The sequence below is a fragment of the Drosophila subpulchrella genome, chromosome 2R (genome assembly GCF_014743375.2).
Source record: "Drosophila subpulchrella strain 33 F10 #4 breed RU33 chromosome 2R, RU_Dsub_v1.1 Primary Assembly, whole genome shotgun sequence".
NCBI lineage: Eukaryota > Metazoa > Arthropoda > Insecta > Diptera > Drosophilidae > Drosophila > Drosophila subpulchrella.
The window spans coordinates 1,659,870-1,678,317 of NC_050611.1; the positions used below are offsets into that span (position 1 = coordinate 1,659,870).

The window sequence follows — 18,448 nt, forward strand, 5'->3', positions numbered from 1 at the left end:
AAATACTTATATCCGTATAAACGCTAAGATCTCGGAAACTATAAAAGCTAAACTGTTGGGGCTTGGCATGCAGATTCTTGAATATAATGTAAGTTCAATCGAAATTTAACACCAAAAGTAGCAAATCAGATGTTTATACCAATACGCGACAAAGCCGCTAGAGGCGCAAGGGACTAGATGGTGTTCCAGGCTAGGTGGCGCTAGGTAGCGCTAGCCATATGCAAGCATATCTGCATTGCTCTCGCACTCTCATTTGCTGAGAAACGGGTATCTAATAGTCGAGGCCATCGACTATAGCTTATTTTCTTGTTTTTGTAAAGGATTGTGGGATCTATTCAAGTGAGCAAACGTTCCCAAGCAAGAAAGAAATGAGTATTTTTACTGTTATAAGCAAGTGCATGTATTTTTTTGAAAGTCAAGAAGTACAGCTAAACAACTAGGGCGATACGTGTCGGCAGAACAGTCCGTGGAGCGGTCCGGGTTCAGGGCGACGGGCCTTAGTGATGACGAGGATGCTCGGGGGCTGGGGGGTGGGACTGCAGCCAGGCGAGGGCGCGGGCAATGGCCTCTGGGATTGGAGGAGGAGTGGGGATCCAGGCTCCCGAGGGCTGGTATCCGTTCTCATCGGCGACGTACTTGATGTCGACGTGCTCGCCCTCGGGGGAGATCCATCCGTAGTTGCCGTGGATGTTGCCATGGACATCTCCGCTGGCGGCCTGCACGATTCCGTTGGAGGTCTGCAGACTGGTGTCGAATCCATCGGCACGGACATCGTCCGATCGGGAGACGACATCGGCGTGGGCGTCCTCGGAACGGGAAACTGGGGCCAGGGCGGTAGCCACTCCCACAACGGCGAGGATCATCACCTAGACAAAGAAAATTCATTCATTTGAACTAGGAGCTCATAGTTATCTTGTTAGCCACTTACAAACTTGAACATTTTGGCTGATTTCTGTCTGGTCGAGAACGAACGTTGACTGATAACTAACTCTGCTCTGGTGTAGCCTTTATATATGATTCCTAATCCAGTTGCTTCCCAATATGAGTTACTTATTAATTATTTGGGCGTGTCTAAGTTATCGGGTTCACAAAACGCTCATAATGCCAACAAAAGGCAGAAGACCATAAATTGCCCACTTGACACTGCGATACAAATGTCAAAAAACAAGTCTCGCGCTGCTAAACTGATGCCAAAATGAAACATGCTTCAATAGAACTTTCTGAGGAGTGGTGCAGTACTGGTTTTAAGATTCAGTGACCATTGATGACGTTTCGATTTGATCAAACCTTTATCAGGTTACCAAGTCAGAAAATCTAAAACTATTAGGACCAATATCAATTCAATCGAAGGAATTTGGTCTTTATGTTTCACAATTTTAAATATTTAATCTATTTTCACATTTTATTCAATTAATAAAATATTTATTCCTAATATACCTGATGCTAATAACAAGAATACATGAACATATATTTACGCAACTATCAGCAGACTTGCAACTTTTATATTCATAATCAAAATTTTATAATTTCTTTTATTTTTTAAGGCACTGTTTATTTTAACAACCGCAAAAAGCTTTTAGCCAGAGTTGTCAATTTAACCCACATAATTTGAACGTTGAATTTCGTAGGCTCCAAAAACTATGCTACAAACATTGTTTTAGTGTGTTAAACAAAAAATTTATATTTCTACGGATACCATTTTTTGTGTGTGCACTGAATATAAATTATTCAGTGTCTGGTTCTGTTCGATTTTGCATATACTCAATGCATAGCGTTATTTTTTGGTTGAATAAATACTAAGGAATGTTCAACTGCTATAGAAAGTGGCTAAACCATTTTCCTTTCCCATAGCCAGTTTTATAATAATTTCTAAGGTGGACTAATTTGCATGCCAGACGATTTTTATTGTCCTCGTCATCTTGACTTAATTATAAGCCCACATTGCATCAGCTTTGAAACATATAAAAGCCCAAATTCGAGCATAGATTAGCATCAGTCTCAGAAGTTTTCTAGTCCGACAATCAAACCAAATCAAAATGTTCAAGATCGTAAGTATGCCACAAGGAGCAAGGAATAGTTCGCCGTCTAATCCTGGATTACCCTAGCTGCTTGTCTGCGCCCTTGCCGCCCTGGTGGCCGCTAACGCCAATGTCGAGGTCAAGGAACTGGTCAACGAAGTGAACCCCGATGGCTTCGTCAGCAAGTTGGTCCTCGACGACGGATCGTCCTCCTCGGCCACCGGAGATGTCCACGGAAACATCGACGGAGTCTACGAGTGGATCTCCCCCGAGGGCCAGCACGTTCGTGTGAGCTACAAGGCCGACGAGAACGGCTACCAGCCCCAGAGCGACCTGCTGCCCACTCCCCCTCCGATCCCAGAGGCCATCCTCAAGGCCATCGCCTACATCCAGGCTCATCCCAGCAAGAACTAAGCGAATCAGCCGACTATGAACTGGAAAGATTGACAGCTAGTCTGAGCGTGGATCTACCTCTCCTGCTGTTTTTAATTTAAGAAAATGTTGTTATAGAATCCGGAAATAAATCAAACCTTGCAATTTTAATAATGTGTTTAAATAAGTCAGGAAAATAAAAGACTTCCCCTTTACATAAAAACTTTTAACTATTGAAATGTATTTTGGGATCGTTTACCTAGATATAGTAGTGTCTTACAAACAAAATAAAAAAACAAACAAAATAACGTAAAGTACTGAAAGCGGTTCAATTTTTTCTTGATTTCAGTCTATTTGCGAGGCCATAAAAATCTGAGCGACTTAATCACTAAAGGTTGTTTTAAACGTTCCAGCATACACTCCCAAAAATGCATTGTATATTGAATATTACGTAAATCCCTCTTTTGAAACACTCTGAAGGACATTTAAGTATTGACTTGACCTGTGATGGTGATCAAGAATATATTTGTGTTTAAAAAAATTTATTTTTATACTAACCCTTACTGCTTGTCACCGAATCGATGACATTTTAAATATGAATGTTCTTAAGATGTCACCGAATCGATGACATTTTAGATGGCCATATGTATCCCAAGGTGTCTATGTGTGATACAATTGAATAACGCAAGTTTCTCCTTTAGAGGTGAGTATCGAGATACCGCTTCTTCTTCAAAATAGGCTGCCAAAGGGTTGAATACGTAATTTTAAATGATGATTTAGTAATATGTGGGGCACTTTAGTGGTGGATGACGAACAACAGCGAATTCTTAAGATGGACCTTTATGTCCCAAGGTGTCTTATATGTGACACCAATTAAATTGGGCATAGCTTCAGTTTAAGTTAACACCCCGTTTAATTAAAATGGGCTGATATTTTCTATTTAATTATAAAATTTATCTTTACCATTATAATATTTAATGGAAAATAATCTTTAGCATTATATTTTACAATAGTATTGGAACATTTTTTTATTAGCATTAGTTTCGCCAGAAAAAATGAATTTTATACCCGTTACTCGTAGAGTAAAGGGGTATACTAGATTCGTCGGAAAGTATGTAACAGGCAGAAGGAAGCGTTTCCGACCCCATAAAGTTTATATATTCTTGATCAGGATAACCAGCCGAGTCGATCTAGCCATGTCCGTCTGTCCGGATGAACGCTGAGATCTCGGAAACTATAAGAGCTAGGCTACTGAGATTTGTCGTGCAGATTCCTGAGCCTCTTGCGCAGCGCAAGTTTGTTTCAGCACGCCCACTTAAACGCCACAAACCGCCCACAAACTTCAAAAAATCGTAAATTTGAACGTGGATATCTCGGAAACTATCAAGGATAGAGAATTGGGATTTTAGATTAAGATTTCGTAGCCTTGTACGCAGCGCAAGTTTGTTATGCGAATATGCCACGCCCACTCTAATGCCCACAAGCCGCCCAAACCTGTGGCGCCCACAATTTTCATGCTAGATAAAAAATTTTAACTGAAATGTATTGGTCTCGTCAATACCTATCTATTGATCCGAAATTTGCCACGCCCACTCTAACGCCCATAACGCTTAAATCTGTCTACCGCCGGTAGGTGGCGCATTTCAATCTCGCTTTGCTGCTTGCATATCTCCATTTCCCTTTGGTCCCTTAAGCTGAGTAACGGGTATCTGATAGTCGAGGTACTCGACTATAGCGTTCTTCCTTGTTTTATTATAATATCTAGCTTACATGCCTTTTTTCAAATTTGCATTTCCATTTTTATCATTTTTAGCTTTATTAAAAATGTGAATGTGAAGTGAAATTCACATCTATGGAATGGAATCTGGGCTATTTTTTATCATTTCCCTCAATTCCGAGTTCCGACTCTCGAAGATAACTTAAAACGTAACATTTTATGTTTTCGAACAACAAAGTATGCACACACTCGTATGCCATAATGTATTAACGTAATTAAATGTTCACACCCTGCAAAAGATGAAAAAAAATAATGATAATTTTCGATTTTCTTCATTTATGTGTGCAATTTGGAAATTTAAACGAATTCAAATAGATTTTTTTTGTTAACTTTTTGCTGAGTTTAACAAAATCCGTTTGGACTAAAACCTATGGTTATTATTATTTATTATATTTTTTAGTGCCAAAAAAAATTACTACCAACAATAAACTTAGTCAGTAACATTCGAAAAAATTAAAAATAAATTGATAACAAATAAACATTAAGACAAATTTGATTTAACAGAAGCTAGCAATCAATTTTTAAAGAATCAGCCCATTTCGATTTGGCGATTTCCGTTTGTTCATTTTTTGTGGCTCATGTTATATGACAACTGAGCAAAAACTTAGCCCACTAACAGAAATTTGAAGGTCCTTATTCTGAGGGTGTTCATATATTACGTAATCACATAGAGGGTGGGGGGTGTTAGGTATATGATTACGCCTGTGACACAAAACAATTTTTTTATTTAATAAATTGATTAAATGGAGGAAGGGGGTGTTTCAAAAATAGGAATAAGTATAATTACGTAATATATGAACAGACCCCCTCCGAAAAGTATGCTTTACAAAAGGGTTTTTCAAAGGAAGTCTCATTATCTGCTAAATTTTATCCTATACATAAAATATTATTAATTGCTTAAACTTTATCGTCCAATACAATCTTTATTTTATTTCCCTCAGTTAGGATTTGACTCGAAACATTCCAGACAATCGTTCAAATGAGTATCCAACGAATTATTCCAATGATAAGGTGGACCTAACCTTTTGAGAATCGTGATTCTGGGAATCTGTTTAGAATAATTACGGTAGCAATTTGCATAGACCGGTGAAAGCAAAAAGAGTGCAGCAGACGATTTTTATCGCCGCCGAATATTTCACATACAACCTGTCCATAAAGTCCACAAAATGAGGTTTAGCTGGCCGAAATGTTAATTAAAAACGGGTTGCATCAGCTTCGGGCTTCGTGGGATGGCGACGTCTTCTGCGTATATAAGCCGAAAATCGAACTCGAATTGGCATCAGTATCAGTTCTCTAGTCTGACAATCAAACTAAATCAAAATGTTCAAGATCGTAAGTATCTGGGGATCGTGTTCGGATAGTTCGATAAGTAACCCTGGAATATCCTAGCTGCTTGTCTGCGCCCTTGCCGCCCTGGTGGCCGCCAACGCCAATGTCGAGGTCAAGGAACTGGTCAACGAAGTGAACGCCGATGGCTTCGTCAGCAAGTTGGTCCTCGACGACGGATCGTCCTCCTCGGCCACCGGAGATGTCCACGGAAACATCGACGGAGTCTACGAGTATATCTCCCCCGAGGGCGAGCACGTTCGTGTGAGCTACAAGGCCGACGAGAACGGCTACCAGCCCCAGAGCGACCTGCTGCCCACTCCTCCTCCGATCCCAGAGGCCATCCTCAAGGCCATCGCCTACATCCAGGCCCATCCCAGCAAGGAATAAGCGATCCCTACGGCTAGGACTCAACCACGAATTGGTGCAATTCCAGATGACCTTGCCCTCTAACCCTTAGAATTTAAACAGCATGCTGACTTAATAAGTTTGACTATCGAGTCTTGAAATAAATTCGATATTCTTTGGCAAAAAATGTGTTTATATAGAAGTGTTTTGATCTCTAACAGGAGTACGAGTTGCTTACGAGACTGCTGATTTATTCTAATCGAGACAATAAACTCTGATTCAGATTATCACGCTCTGTCTGGATGTCACTTGATTGATCTAAGCCTATAGTAACCTGTTTTATTAGCGATTTACCAAGTGTGGATCATCTTAACAGTTTTTTGTTACTTTTTTTTCAGTTTCTAGGTTGCATTTAATAAATAAACTTAATAGAAAACATCCCCATTTGAACTTGAAACATATTATAAAATAATGTTAAAACGAAACTGGTAATCCACTTGAAATTAATATTAATTTGCAAATATTTGCTAATTAGGATTATATATTCGACAAACCAACGGCGTGAATACTAGACTGGAGATACAATTAACAGCAAATATATTTCTGGGTTAAATATATTAAATGAAATTAAAAGTGTTTATAATTAACGTCAACTTCACATTGCAAAAAAAAAAAAAGAAAAACAAGGGAGAACGCTATAGTCGAGTACCTCGACTATCAGATACCCGTTACTCAGCTTAAGCGACCAAAGAGAAATGGAGATATGCAAGCAGCAAAGCGAGATTTAAATGCGCCACCTACCGGCGGAAGACAGATTTAAGCGTTGTGTGCGTTAGGGTAGGCGTGACAAATTCATTGTTCAATAGAATAAGTTAGCCGCGCACTTTGCTCTCTCTGAGCGCCGGCAGTGCTTTTCTCTTTGCCGCTAAGTTCGGCCGGCAACTATTTACATACACACACATACACGCGTAAAAACATTTCGCACTGTCTGGCTCTGACGTCATAGCTTTTTTTCTTGGGAGGTTTGTGGGCGTTAGAGTGGGCGTAGAAATTTTTTTTTTGGGTCAATCGATAGGTATGGACAAGACTAATACATTTCAGTTAAAATTTTCTATCTAACATCAAAACTGTAGGAGCCACAGTTTTGGGCGGTTTGTGGGCGTTAGAGTGGGCGTGGCACTCTACTGAAACAAACTTGCGCTGCGTAAGAAGCTCAGGAATCTGCTCGCCAAATCTCAATAGCCTAGCTCTCATAGTTTCCGAGATCTCAGCGTTCATCCGGACAGACGGACAGACGGACAGACGGACAGACGGACAGACGGACAGACGGACAGACGGACAGACGGACAGACGGACATGGCTAGATCGACTCGGCTAGTGATCCTGATCAAGAATATATATACTTTATGGGGTCGGAAACGCTTCCTTCTGCCTGTTACATACTTTCCGACGAATCCAGTATACCCTTTTACTCTACGAGTAACGGGTATAAAAATCATTTTTCGGGAAGCCCTTGCAGCTTACACCATGTCACGCCAATTAAATTATAGGTATGTATGTATACAGAAACCATCTATTTGGAAGATTTGTATAATATTGTATATTTATATAACAGCTATATGATGTAGTCATCCTATTTTTAAATACAAAATTACAAGTTCTGAAATTTTAAAATAATGGGTGTGTAGAGTAGAAGAAAACATGATTGAAAGGAACTAAGCTATAGTTGTGTTCTTATTATTTTTTATTCATTTTTCAATCCTCCCTATAACCGATTGTCCGATTAAAAACCAATTTTATTTTAGTTTCTAAAAACCTAGAAAGAGATGTATCCCAAAGCAGAAAAGATTATGATCAAAAACAACAAGGCTCGAATTTTTGTTCTTTTATTGGTTTATTGATCAGGATCACTGTCTGTATCTCTTTTCGTATTAACTCTAAGATATTGAAAACTGTTAGAGCATGCATATTCTTAGGCTTTCTTCCTTCCACAAGTTTGTTTCATCGAAGTGCCCACTCTAACGCATACAAGCGCCTAAAACACTAAAATTTGTCTAGCGCCCAGATTTTTTAATATTTTTTAAAAGTGTTTTTTTTCTAGATTTCATCAAAACTTGTGTTGTATAAATTTGCCATTTTTTCCCCGAGCATTTTTATCAGGCAGCTTGGTGCTTAAATATACAAGTGTCCTTAAGTAAGGACGACTTTTTGCCAATTTCCATTGCAGAAAGCTTTTTGGGAAATCTTGCGACTTTCTTTTTGTAAAGATAAACAATTTCCCAATGAATAGAAAAATATGGTGTCAGCTCTGCTCCCAGGTGTTCTTGCGGGTCTGGTAAAGTGAAAGTGATATCATTTCAGCTTCTGTTTCTAGGCTCTCCACATTTAATTTTTATTGTTAGTGTGAACTCAATTTTGTTGTGCAATAAAATATTAACCGAACTGGTGATCTGCCCGAATTGTATATTAATTAGCAGCGAATCTACGAATGCATGCAAATTAACATGAATTATTTGTCAAGTCAACTTTGATAATTTGTGAGGAAAAAATGATGTGAACAATGCGAAACGTGTTCTGGTCACAGAAATGGCAAAAGTCTAGACGAAAAAAGGAGTTGGACTTAATAAAGTAAAACAGTTGCACAAACTAGTTTAATTTAAGTTCAAAATCAAGGAGTGTAACGATTACATTTTTATGGATTGTAGTTGAATCATGAAGATCAACGCTTTCTCAGCCTGATCTGAATGCCATTTTCCGATTTAAGCGTGACTCGAATGTTCAATACTGGATCATACTCGCTCTGAGGGAGGCAGTCTTCACGAGAATGGTCGTTGATTCCGGAGGGAAGTCCATCCGCGGCGGGCAATATTTCAAATCGTCGCACCAACTGGGAGAGCAGAGCCTTCATTTGGTACATGGCGAACTTTTCAGCTTTTCAAAAACACATAATAGTAAGTAAGGAAATCAAAGTCAAAACCCATTCAACACCTACCAATGCATCGCCTTGGCCCTGCACTAAATGGCACACTCTTGAAGGCCTCGATGCCCACGTTTCCGCTGGTGTTCTCGAATCTCTCGGGCCGGAAAGTGCACGGATCATCGAAATACTTTTCGTTGTAGCCCATGGCAATGAGGCACATGATCACCGTGGTGCGCTTGGCCACCTTGGTGCCATCTGAAAGTATCCAGCATTAGGTTGTGAACGCCACTTTCTTGGCACAACTTACTGATGTCGATGGGCTTTCGGTTGGTTCGGGCAATCAGCGGAACAGAGGGATACAAACGCAGGGTCTCACGAATGATCAGCTCTAGGTAGACCATCTGGTCCAGGGAAACCAGGTCCGCCTCTCCGGATAAGTTGTTGCCAAAGATGCGCTGCTGCTCCTCGAAAGCCTTGCTCTGAATCTCCGGGTGGCGGGATAGGGTGTACAGGGTAAAGGATATGGCGGCGGCTATGGGGTCGTGACCCTGTATCAGAATTTAAAGTAACATTAATTCAAATTTAATTCATTTTAATTTTATGAAAAAATAATACACGTTTCAACTTACAGTAAATATAAAAGTTGACATTTCCTCGATAATCTCGCGCTCCTTGAGGGCCCGACCGTCCAGTTTGGCGGTCAGCAGTACGTCGAGGAAGGGTTTATTGATTGGCTGCCCTGGCTGACTTGTATTTTCCCCGGCCAGCTGGTGTCGACGTTGCGCGATAATCTACGAGGAGATAAACCTTCGGTTTTAAGACGGTCCCGTACCCACACAATTCTGCGAAACTCACCCGATTCAGTTCGCTTCGGAGGAGCGACAGGGCTCGGCGCTGCTTCATGTAGTAGGAGGTGAGTCGGAAGAGGGCGTCGAACCGCTTCACAATGCTGAAGGTGCGCTCCTGCACCACATCGCATAAACTAGGAAACGGAAGTGGCTTAGGGGCTTAGTACCGAGATTTCTCAGCTTGAACTTACTCCTTGATGGCTCCATGCAAATCCGAGGGCTCTCCATTGAGCGAACTGCTGGCCTGGCCAGTGGCGTTTTCTGGGAAAATTAGAGGAAGAGGGAGCCGTTGAAAATGTGCAGCTTCAAGCAGGCTAAATGAACCCGAACGAGTCCCTGAAAGTCTCGATAAATTACCAACGGTTAACAGGGAAATTCTTCAATTCACTCGGCCCACAATACGCGTTGTATCGTCGAGGGCAAGTACCTCGACCGCGAACTTTTTGGCCCGCACAATCTGCGGCACTTGTAGCCATTTTCTATGCTATAAATCTTATTTATAAAACGTTCATAATAAATTACAAAAAATAAACGAGCGAAACGCCCGAAGAGCGAAACTCGGCCCAAAAAACGACATGACAAATGTGTAAAGTTTGGCAATAGTACACACAGAGGATATAACTGCCAAAAAAGTACTAGCCTTCCCTTATACTGAAGTACTACTTTAAATATCAAAAGCGTAGAGCTTGCGAACATTTTAAAAGTGCAATATATAAATTCATGAATGTTCTGTTATATTCCTAGCATCCTTGGATGTAATCTAACCTATGCCTTTCTATAGTTAAGCCTCTATATAGATTTTATTTTGACTTCAACTTATTGCTTTTATTTTTTACTATTTAATGAAATAAATTTAAATATACTGTCCATCTATTTATAATTAAATGTGTGATATTTAAATAAAAGAAAATAAATATCAGAAAGAAAATACTTATAATTTTCTAGCTGTGCATGTACAATTTGTTTTGGGAAAATAGCGATGCTGGGTTCTATGGGCAAGCCCTCCCCCACTTACCGCACACAATATCCAGGGTACACTTGGCCACCAGCTCCTGGGCATCGAAGATTTCCTGCGTGGCCGAAAGTCCGTCGAGCTTCTGGACGAACTGTCCGCCCGTCCGGTGCACCACTCGCAAGTAGCCCTCAATGGCAGGGCGCTCGAAGGCGGGGAGGTAGAGCTTCTGATGCTTCAGCCAGCGGGCACCGGAACTGGTCAGCAGCCCATCGCCCAGCCAGGGCCTCAGAAAGGAGTACAAATGCTCCTTGTACAGCAGCGATGAACTGGACAAAATGTTCTGCAGGGCAAACACAATGAACAGGTGGGTGATGGGGCGGTCATGGGGGCGGACTTACCTGAATTTCCGCTGGATCACTCAGCATCATGTGGTACTGCAGGAAGACCAGGGAGCGGAATCCTTGGAAATCATACTTCCGACAATATTGCAAAACCTTTTTGGGGTATTCTGTGAAAGACAGGATGAGTTTGTGGGCCCGACCACTTTAATTATCAGCCCCAAGTTCCTCGTTTGCAGAGCACTAGAGCTTGCAGTTGGGGCGGATTAAACCAAAATTAAATTTCAAGTTTAGTTTTGGTAGTTGCAATCAACGTCACAGCCTGATTTGATGTTGCACATATACTTTTGTAACCTAGATTACTCAAGTGGTCAAAATGTGTATGGATCCGGTTACCCAGCAAATATCTATTAATTAATCGTAGCCCTTTACGGACAGACCAGACAACAAACTTGTATTAAATGCGGTCGGCTAATACGGAAGCTATTCAAATATCTTCTTTTCAGCATTATAGAACAGCAATCTAAGCTGGCATAAAATAACAAAATAATAGCAATCAGATAACAATGTGCAGCCCATGGCAGTCCGTCCTGAATTGGAGCGCCAGCCGAGCAGGGAAGCAGAATGATATCCTCGAAAAATATAGTGCACCATCGCTTTTTTCCCCCTGGGCATTGTGCATTTGAAATGATTACTTTAGGCACGTGCAGGGAAGGGCGGAAAAACAAGACCGAATTTATTCAGCTGTGCGAGGAAAGGCACTTGGGAAATGCGCACAGAACTTGATGAAAGCTGTAGAAAATATTACAATAAATAAGTCGAGGAAATCAGACACAATTCGAGATGAAATCCAAATGTGCAACTCGATACCAACGGGAATTGAACGCACTGAATCGCTGCAAATACCCAACTGCGGGATTTGATCAGACAAACGACTTTTGCATGAATCGTTAAAGAGTTCATAAATATAGGCAGGCTCTTGGACTAGTACTTACCGTCTGGCTTGAGGCCAAACTGAAACAGATTACCCACGAAGGGGTATGGAGTCGGTCCTGGTATCATCTCCATTATGCCAGCCATGTGGTCTATGTAGTTGAATATCCTCACACCCTTGAACACCAGAATGGTGGCCAAAATAATGGCTATCGCTATCAGAAACATAGTGCCGGTCAACTGTTCTCGCTCGCTGTTCTATCCAGACTGGTTTGTCCAGAAACTTTGGCAGATTATTAGGTGACCAATTTCATGGCCGATAGCCCCATCGATAGCTTATCTAACCCAACTTCTTGCATGCTTTTTTGGTGTTTGCAACCGATACAAATGGAATTATCAATACCTCAATTAACATAATGCTTTATTGCTGTCGGTACTTGATAAGTGTAATTATACTGGCCTACCTGCTGGATGTTGACTCACTTAACTGATGACGTGTGGGTCTAAAGGCTGATTTGGTATCGCCAGAAGATATGGTGCTAATAAAAATTGCAATCGGCTGCTGATAATGCATTGGGGAGGTGGTCAAAACTTTGGCATCTAATAATTTTTAGATCTTGCTGCTTCAGATTATAGTTCAAGGGATTATAAAGGAGGTTTGAAATAGATTTAAATATCATAAATATAAAACGAGACAATATTTACCATGCGGTTTGAGGCAAATTTCAAAAAGGTTGCTCACAAAAGGATACGGCTTTGATCCTGGAAGACGTTCTATTACAGCAGCTTAATGGTCTACATATCTAGTTAAATGTTCCTGCTCCTTAAAACATCTAAATTATGACTAAAATCGTTGCAATGGCTAAGAGAGACAAAAATATCATAAAGAGGATGCTAATAATAGTCGTTACTAGAATAACTTATCTCCCCCTGAGTAATGCATTTTTTTCGTGTTTACTACAAATTATTGATAAAAAAGACATAACACTTATCTCGTGTGCCTCGACTATCAGATACCCGTTACTCAGATAAATGTAGAGCGAGGAAAATAACTCTTAACGAATCGATTTTTATATCAACTAATATAAACTTTTGCGACGAAATTGATTTTACATTTTGCTTAATAAATACTCTATCTAAAATTTACTCATTTGGTTCGCTTAAGTAAAATATTTAATCCTTAGCAATCCTTATTTTATTCGTTGGAAAGTATGTAAAAGGCTGAGGACAGCGTTTCCGACCCTATAAAGAATAAATACTTGTTCCTTGGCTGCCCGTACAAACGCAGAGATCTTGGAAACTATAATTAAGAGAGTTAAAATTTGACATGTAGATTCTATTCTACGCTATGTTTGCTTCACACGAGTAAAACGCCCACTCCAAAGCTCACAAATCGCAAAAGTGTGTGGCACCCATATTTTCGTTAATTGTATTCAGTATAATATAATCGCTGCTACAAAAATGGTTTAAGTCGAAGCAACAGTAAATAATTTGGGAAGGTTATCTGAGTGACGGCTATATGATAGTACAAAGAGAATACTAGCAAAAGTTTTCGGTGCAAGAGCAGGGCTGAAACGTTTTAAAAAGTAAAATGCTATCTAAAATGCTTTATTTTACCTTTTTTAAATTTGTTTACCCTATATTGACACCTAAAACGCCGATTTTAAAGGCCATATCGTCTTTTCATGTTTGACGGTGTAAAGGAGGGGCTTCCCTTAAGTTACAAAAGATGGACTGCACATAATTTAACTCATTCGATACCAATTTTTTCCCTGAACTGGAATTACTTTTTATATTATTTAATATTCATTAAGTACGATTTTTACGAAAAAATAAATTTTTCTTGAGTAATTACATATTTAACACAAACGAACACGAAAATAAACAATTTTACACATGTTTACGGGCACATTTTTTAAAAGGTATTTTATTTATTTTGTGAATAATATTGCAATGTGATGTACAAATACGATTTTTTCTTCTGATTCATAAAGATAAAATCCAAGACTACATATATTGCTTTAAAGTAGAATACCAAAGCAAATGGAGCGCCCTTCGTAAGCTAATAACATTATTAAGCAAAAATATACAAGCAAAACAAGGAAGAACGCTATAGTCGAGTACCTCGACTATCAGATACCCGTTACTCAGCTTAAGGGACCAAAGGGAAATGGAGATATGCAAGCAGCAAAGCGAGATTTAAATGCGCCACCTACCGGCGGAAGACTGATTTAAGCGTTGTGGGCGTTAGGGTAGGCGTGAAAAATTCATTATTCAATAGAATAAGTTAGCCGCGCACTTTGCTCTCTCTGAGCGCCGGCAGTGCTTTTTCTTTGCCGCTAAGTTCGGCCGGTAACTATTTACATACACACGCATACACGCGTAAAAACATTTCGCATTGTCTGGCTCTGACGTCATAGCTTTTTTTCTTGGGAGGTTTGTGGGCGTTAGAGTGGGCGTAGCAAAATTTTTTTTGGGTCAATCGGTAGGTATTGACAAGACTAATACATTTCAGTTAAAATTTTCTATCTAGCATCAAAACTGTAGGAGCCACAGTTTTGGGCGGTTTGTGGGCGTTAGAGTGGGCGTGGCAGTCTACTGAAACAAACTTGCGCTGCGTAAAAAGCTCAGGAATCTGCACGCCAAATCTCAATAGCCTAGCTCTCATAGTTTCCGATATCTCAGCGTTCATCCGGACGGACAGACAGACGGACAGACGGACAGACGGACAGACGGACATGGCTAGATCGACTCGGCTAGTGATCCTGATCAAGAATATATATACTTTATGGGGTCGGAAACGCTTCCTTCTGCCTGTTACATACTTTCCGACGAATCTAGTATACCCTTTTACTCTACGAGTAACGGGTATAATTACACAGCAAAAATTTTAAATATTAGGAAATAAAATGATGGGTTTCTTTACATCTTATATTATATTTTATTTTCCTTTTTCTTTTAAATAAAGTCATTAAATAAATTCCAATAAATCTAAGACAATGTTTTTCGTTGTTGACATGCATATGTAAGTTTCTACTAAAGTTTGGGTAAATCTACAATACTTTTAGGACTTGAACATACTTTTTTGCTCTCTGCTCTCGTTCCAAAAGAGAGTCTCTCTCTTGACATAATGCTAGAGTTAATCTCCTAAATTTGTTTACGTTGTTTGAGAGAGAAGATTTATATTACTCTTTCTTATCAGTGAAATGGTTTGTGTGCAACAGTGTAATATGTTGTAAAGATTGTACGAGCAAGTGCACTACAGTTATATTTCGAATGGCATTTCCTCAAAAAATTGTTCTCTGCCTCTTTTAATGATTGAACTGATTAAAACCAAGAGGCTCATCTCTTAAAAAACCTGATTTCAAAATGAATAGTCATGCTGAAAGCACCAAAATATTTACTTATTCGGGAGGCTTTTGTTGGATCGCAAAAGCGGCAAAAAGAGAGCCAGAAGCCTACAGGCCGTGTGGAGTCTCTCGTATTTAAACCAGCAGTCCGCCCAAAACATCTCTCATAATCCCAGAGTTTCGCGTGCTGAGCGGTTGTCTTAGCACTCGCGATCGAAAATGTGGTTCGTGTTGTATTTTATTCTGGCCCTGCCGGTGCTCGTGGCCGCCTATCTGGAGCTCAGCACATTCCGCCGGAAAAAAGTATTAAACAAGTTCAAAGGCCCCAGCGGCCTACCCCTCGTGGGAAATGCTCATCAAATGGGCAAGAATCCAACAGGTGGGTTTTTTCCCAAATACCAGCAGAGAAAAACGGAGAGGATACACCCGGAATTACCCATCTCGAATAGCGTTGTGACTGAGGTAACTGCGCTTCGAATCGACTCAGCGACAATGCTATTTCAGTTAGGTCATTTTGGGCCAGCGACTTTACGACCGGAAAATTGGGTTGTTAGCCATCAGTTAACTTAACAATCAACTGGCAATCGAACATACAGGTTAATCATGACCTATCTCAAGTATTTTAGAGATAATATAGAGATTTGGATTTGCGTTGCGTAATTTACATCTGTAGTACGGAGTTGTGCAATGTTGGATACAGAAAATTGCGCGTCAAAAGCAAACAATGAAAGCTTTGTAACACTTTTGTCGCATACTGATAGTGATTCGTGATCAGCCTACTAATGGCATTTTTTACGCCCATTTAGAAATTCTCGACCAGGTATTCTCCTGGTGGCATCAGTTTGGCAAGGACAACTATGTTTTCTGGATCGGAACATACTCAAATGTGTTGGTCACTAGCTCCAAGTATCTCGAGGTGAGTTATCAGAGAATTTGTTCACACTCATGATGACTTTATTAGGATGACTCTATTATTTTCTAGTTTATACTGAGCAGTCAAACGCTGATCACAAAGTCCGACATTTATGAATTGACGCATCCCTGGCTGGGACTGGGACTTCTGACCAGTACTGGCAGTAAATGGCACAAGCACCGCAAGATGATCACTCCGGCCTTCCACTTCAACATCCTGCAGGACTTCCACGAGGTGATGAACGAGAACTCCAGCAAGTTTATCAAGCACTTGAAGAAGGTTGCCGCCGGGGATAGTATCTTCGACTTCCAGGAGCAGGCCCACTATCTGACCCTGGACGTTATTTGCGACACAGCCATGGGGGTGTCCATCAATGCCATGGAAAACCGAAGCTCCTCCATTGTGCAGGCCTTTAAAGAGTGAGTTTGGGGCTCTATGTGTACCTTCTCAACTACTTATCTTCGTCTCCACAGCATGTGCTACAACATCAACATGAGAGCCTTCCATCCTCTGAAGCGTAATGAGACGCTGTACCGATTGGCTCCTGATTACCCGGCCTACAGCAGGACGCTGAAGACCCTGCAGGACTTCACCAATGAGATCATCGATAAGCGCATTGCGGCTCACAAAGCTGGATCAGTTTCGACAAGCCAGGGAGATGAGTTCGCTCGCAAGAAAATGGCCTTTTTGGACACTCTGCTATCGTCCACCATCGACGGTCGTCCCTTGAATTCTAAGGAGCTGTACGAAGAGGTCTCCACCTTCATGTTCGAGGGACACGATACCACCACTTCGGGTGTGTCATTCGCTGTCTATTTGCTCTCCAGACATCAGGACGAACAGGTTAGGTGACAACACTCTGACATAAATAGTTTGAAGCTAACGGCTGGTTTCTTGAAAACAGCGCAAACTATTTGAGGAGCAATGCGAGGTAATGGGTGGCACTGGATTGGATCGAGATGCCACTTTCCAGGAAATATCCCAAATGAAATATTTGGATCTGTACATTAAGGAAGCGCAGCGTATTTATCCCAGTGTACCCTTTATTGGACGATTTACAGATAAAGACTACGTGATTGGTAAGTGTTATTTCGACTATTCAAAAACCTCTCAATAACACATTTCCTCTTCAGATGGTGACCTCGTACCGGAGGGTACCACACTCAACTTGGGTATCGTGATGCTGGGATACAATGAAAAAGTGTTCAAGGATCCCCACAAATTCCGTCCCGAGCGCTTTGAGCTCGAGAAACCAGGGCCCTTCGAGTACGTGCCCTTCAGTGCCGGTCCGCGAAACTGCATTGGACAGAAGTTCGCTCTGCTGGAGATAAAGACCGTGGTTTCCAAGATCATTCGCAACTTCGAGGTGCTTCCAGCCGTGGATGAGCTTGTTTCCAAGGACGGTTATATCAATACCACCTTGGGACTACCTCCTGCTGAGAGGAAAAAGCGCGATGCCCATCGCCACAAATACGATCCCATTCTTTCCGCCGTATTGACCCTAAAATCCGAAAATGGGCTCCATATTCGACTGAAGGAGAGACACTAAAGCCCCATTTAGTTGATCTCAAGGAGAGCATTGCTCATCTCTTTGTTAAGTTTGGTGCTTGAAATCTGTTTAACTTTTTTTTATATTTGATTCTGATTTCCCCACAAAAATAATTATTAAGACACTGTTAATTAGGGGAAGTAGAACAAATAAACAAATTAAAAACAAATGTTCAACAAGAAAGAAAGGTTATTATGGCCAGCCGAAAATTCTATACCCTGGTAGGTCGTTCCAGTGAGAGCATTGCATGTACAGAGTTTTCCGATTTTGGGAAAACTAAAAACTAATTACAGAAATATTAGGATAGTGTTTCATTTCAATTTACTACAATATATGTTTACCGAAACAAAATATATCGGTCCTTTATTATTTTGGCAATAATTAACCGATCATTCCTATGGCTGCTTTATGAAAACGTCGTCCGATTTTTTAATTTTATTTGAAATTATGAAATATTAAGATATTGATATTCGCAAGAGTATAAGTTAATATGTCAAAAAACCGGAAGTTATATTTTGTTGTACTTTGTTTACAAAATATATTTGTATTATTCCTATAGCTCCCATAGGACATAGTAGTACGATGCGGCTCGTTCCGACTTATATACTACCTGCAATAGAAATACGACGCTTGGGAATGTTTTATACCGATAGCTTTAAAACTGAGAGACTAGTTTGCGTAGGGAACGGATTTATGATTTATTTTATTTTATTATTTATTTTACATTACAAGAAGATGACTTACAGCACTTACTTATTGACTAGTCATGTTGAACGCATGAAAGTGTCTTGTACCAGGTTT

General features: G+C 40.4%; 5 protein-coding genes across 5 annotated transcripts; 3 read left to right on the plus strand and 2 right to left on the minus strand.

Annotated features, from left to right (window-relative positions):
- Window positions 1–459: 459 nt before the first annotated feature.
- On the minus strand, window positions 460–966 carry LOC119550931 (larval cuticle protein 2). Its single transcript, XM_037859955.1, has 2 exons — window positions 929–966; window positions 460–866 (listed from the first exon to the last, which is right to left on the minus strand). The coding sequence occupies exons 1-2, from the start codon at window positions 938–940 to the stop codon at window positions 498–500; spliced, it is 381 nt and encodes a 126-aa protein (XP_037715883.1). The 5' UTR covers window positions 941–966; the 3' UTR covers window positions 460–497.
- A 1,070-nt stretch (window positions 967–2,036) lies between these two features.
- On the plus strand, window positions 2,037–2,432 carry LOC119551334 (larval cuticle protein 3). The gene is made up of 2 exons (XM_037860634.1): window positions 2,037–2,048; window positions 2,106–2,432. The coding sequence occupies exons 1-2, from the start codon at window positions 2,037–2,039 to the stop codon at window positions 2,430–2,432; spliced, it is 339 nt and encodes a 112-aa protein (XP_037716562.1).
- Window positions 2,433–5,487: 3,055 nt separating this feature from the next.
- On the plus strand, window positions 5,488–5,883 carry LOC119551378 (larval cuticle protein 4). Its single transcript, XM_037860700.1, has 2 exons — window positions 5,488–5,499; window positions 5,557–5,883. Exons 1-2 carry the CDS (start codon window positions 5,488–5,490, stop codon window positions 5,881–5,883), a joined length of 339 nt encoding a protein of 112 aa, XP_037716628.1.
- Window positions 5,884–8,461: 2,578 nt separating this feature from the next.
- On the minus strand, window positions 8,462–12,063 carry LOC119549897 (probable cytochrome P450 4ad1). Its single transcript, XM_037858206.1, has 9 exons — window positions 11,898–12,063; window positions 10,963–11,072; window positions 10,625–10,904; window positions 9,801–9,870; window positions 9,617–9,743; window positions 9,391–9,552; window positions 9,069–9,309; window positions 8,834–9,016; window positions 8,462–8,772 (listed from the first exon to the last, which is right to left on the minus strand). Exons 1-9 carry the CDS (start codon window positions 12,061–12,063, stop codon window positions 8,561–8,563), a joined length of 1,551 nt encoding a protein of 516 aa, XP_037714134.1. The 3' UTR covers window positions 8,462–8,560.
- A 3,287-nt stretch (window positions 12,064–15,350) lies between these two features.
- Window positions 15,351–17,830, plus strand: LOC119551260 (cytochrome P450 4e2). The gene is made up of 6 exons (XM_037860517.1): window positions 15,351–15,564; window positions 15,992–16,101; window positions 16,168–16,517; window positions 16,572–16,941; window positions 17,003–17,177; window positions 17,232–17,830. Exons 1-6 carry the CDS (start codon window positions 15,405–15,407, stop codon window positions 17,645–17,647), a joined length of 1,581 nt encoding a protein of 526 aa, XP_037716445.1. The 5' UTR covers window positions 15,351–15,404; the 3' UTR covers window positions 17,648–17,830.
- The last annotated feature ends 618 nt before the right edge of the window (window positions 17,831–18,448 follow it).

Bases quoted from the DNA above. Each gene is read 5' to 3' on its own strand.
- LOC119551260 (XM_037860517.1), top strand. From the start codon at position 15,405: ATGTGGTTCGTGTTGTATTTTATTCTGGCCCTGCCGGTGCTCGTGGCC. The intron at 16,518-16,571 runs GTGAGTTTGGGG...TCGTCTCCACAG, and splicing joins ATTGTGCAGGCCTTTAAAGA to CATGTGCTACAACATCAACA. The intron at 16,942-17,002 runs GTTAGGTGACAA...TCTTGAAAACAG, and splicing joins CCAGACATCAGGACGAACAG to CGCAAACTATTTGAGGAGCA.
- LOC119549897 (XM_037858206.1), bottom strand. From the start codon at position 12,063: ATGTTTCTGATAGCGATAGCCATTATTTTGGCCACCATTCTGGTGTTC. The intron at 9,871-10,624 runs GTAAGTGGGGGA...TAATTTTCCCAG, and splicing joins TACCCTGGATATTGTGTGCG to AAAACGCCACTGGCCAGGCC. The intron at 8,773-8,833 runs GTAGGTGTTGAA...GTTTTTGAAAAG, and splicing joins AGGGCCAAGGCGATGCATTG to CTGAAAAGTTCGCCATGTAC.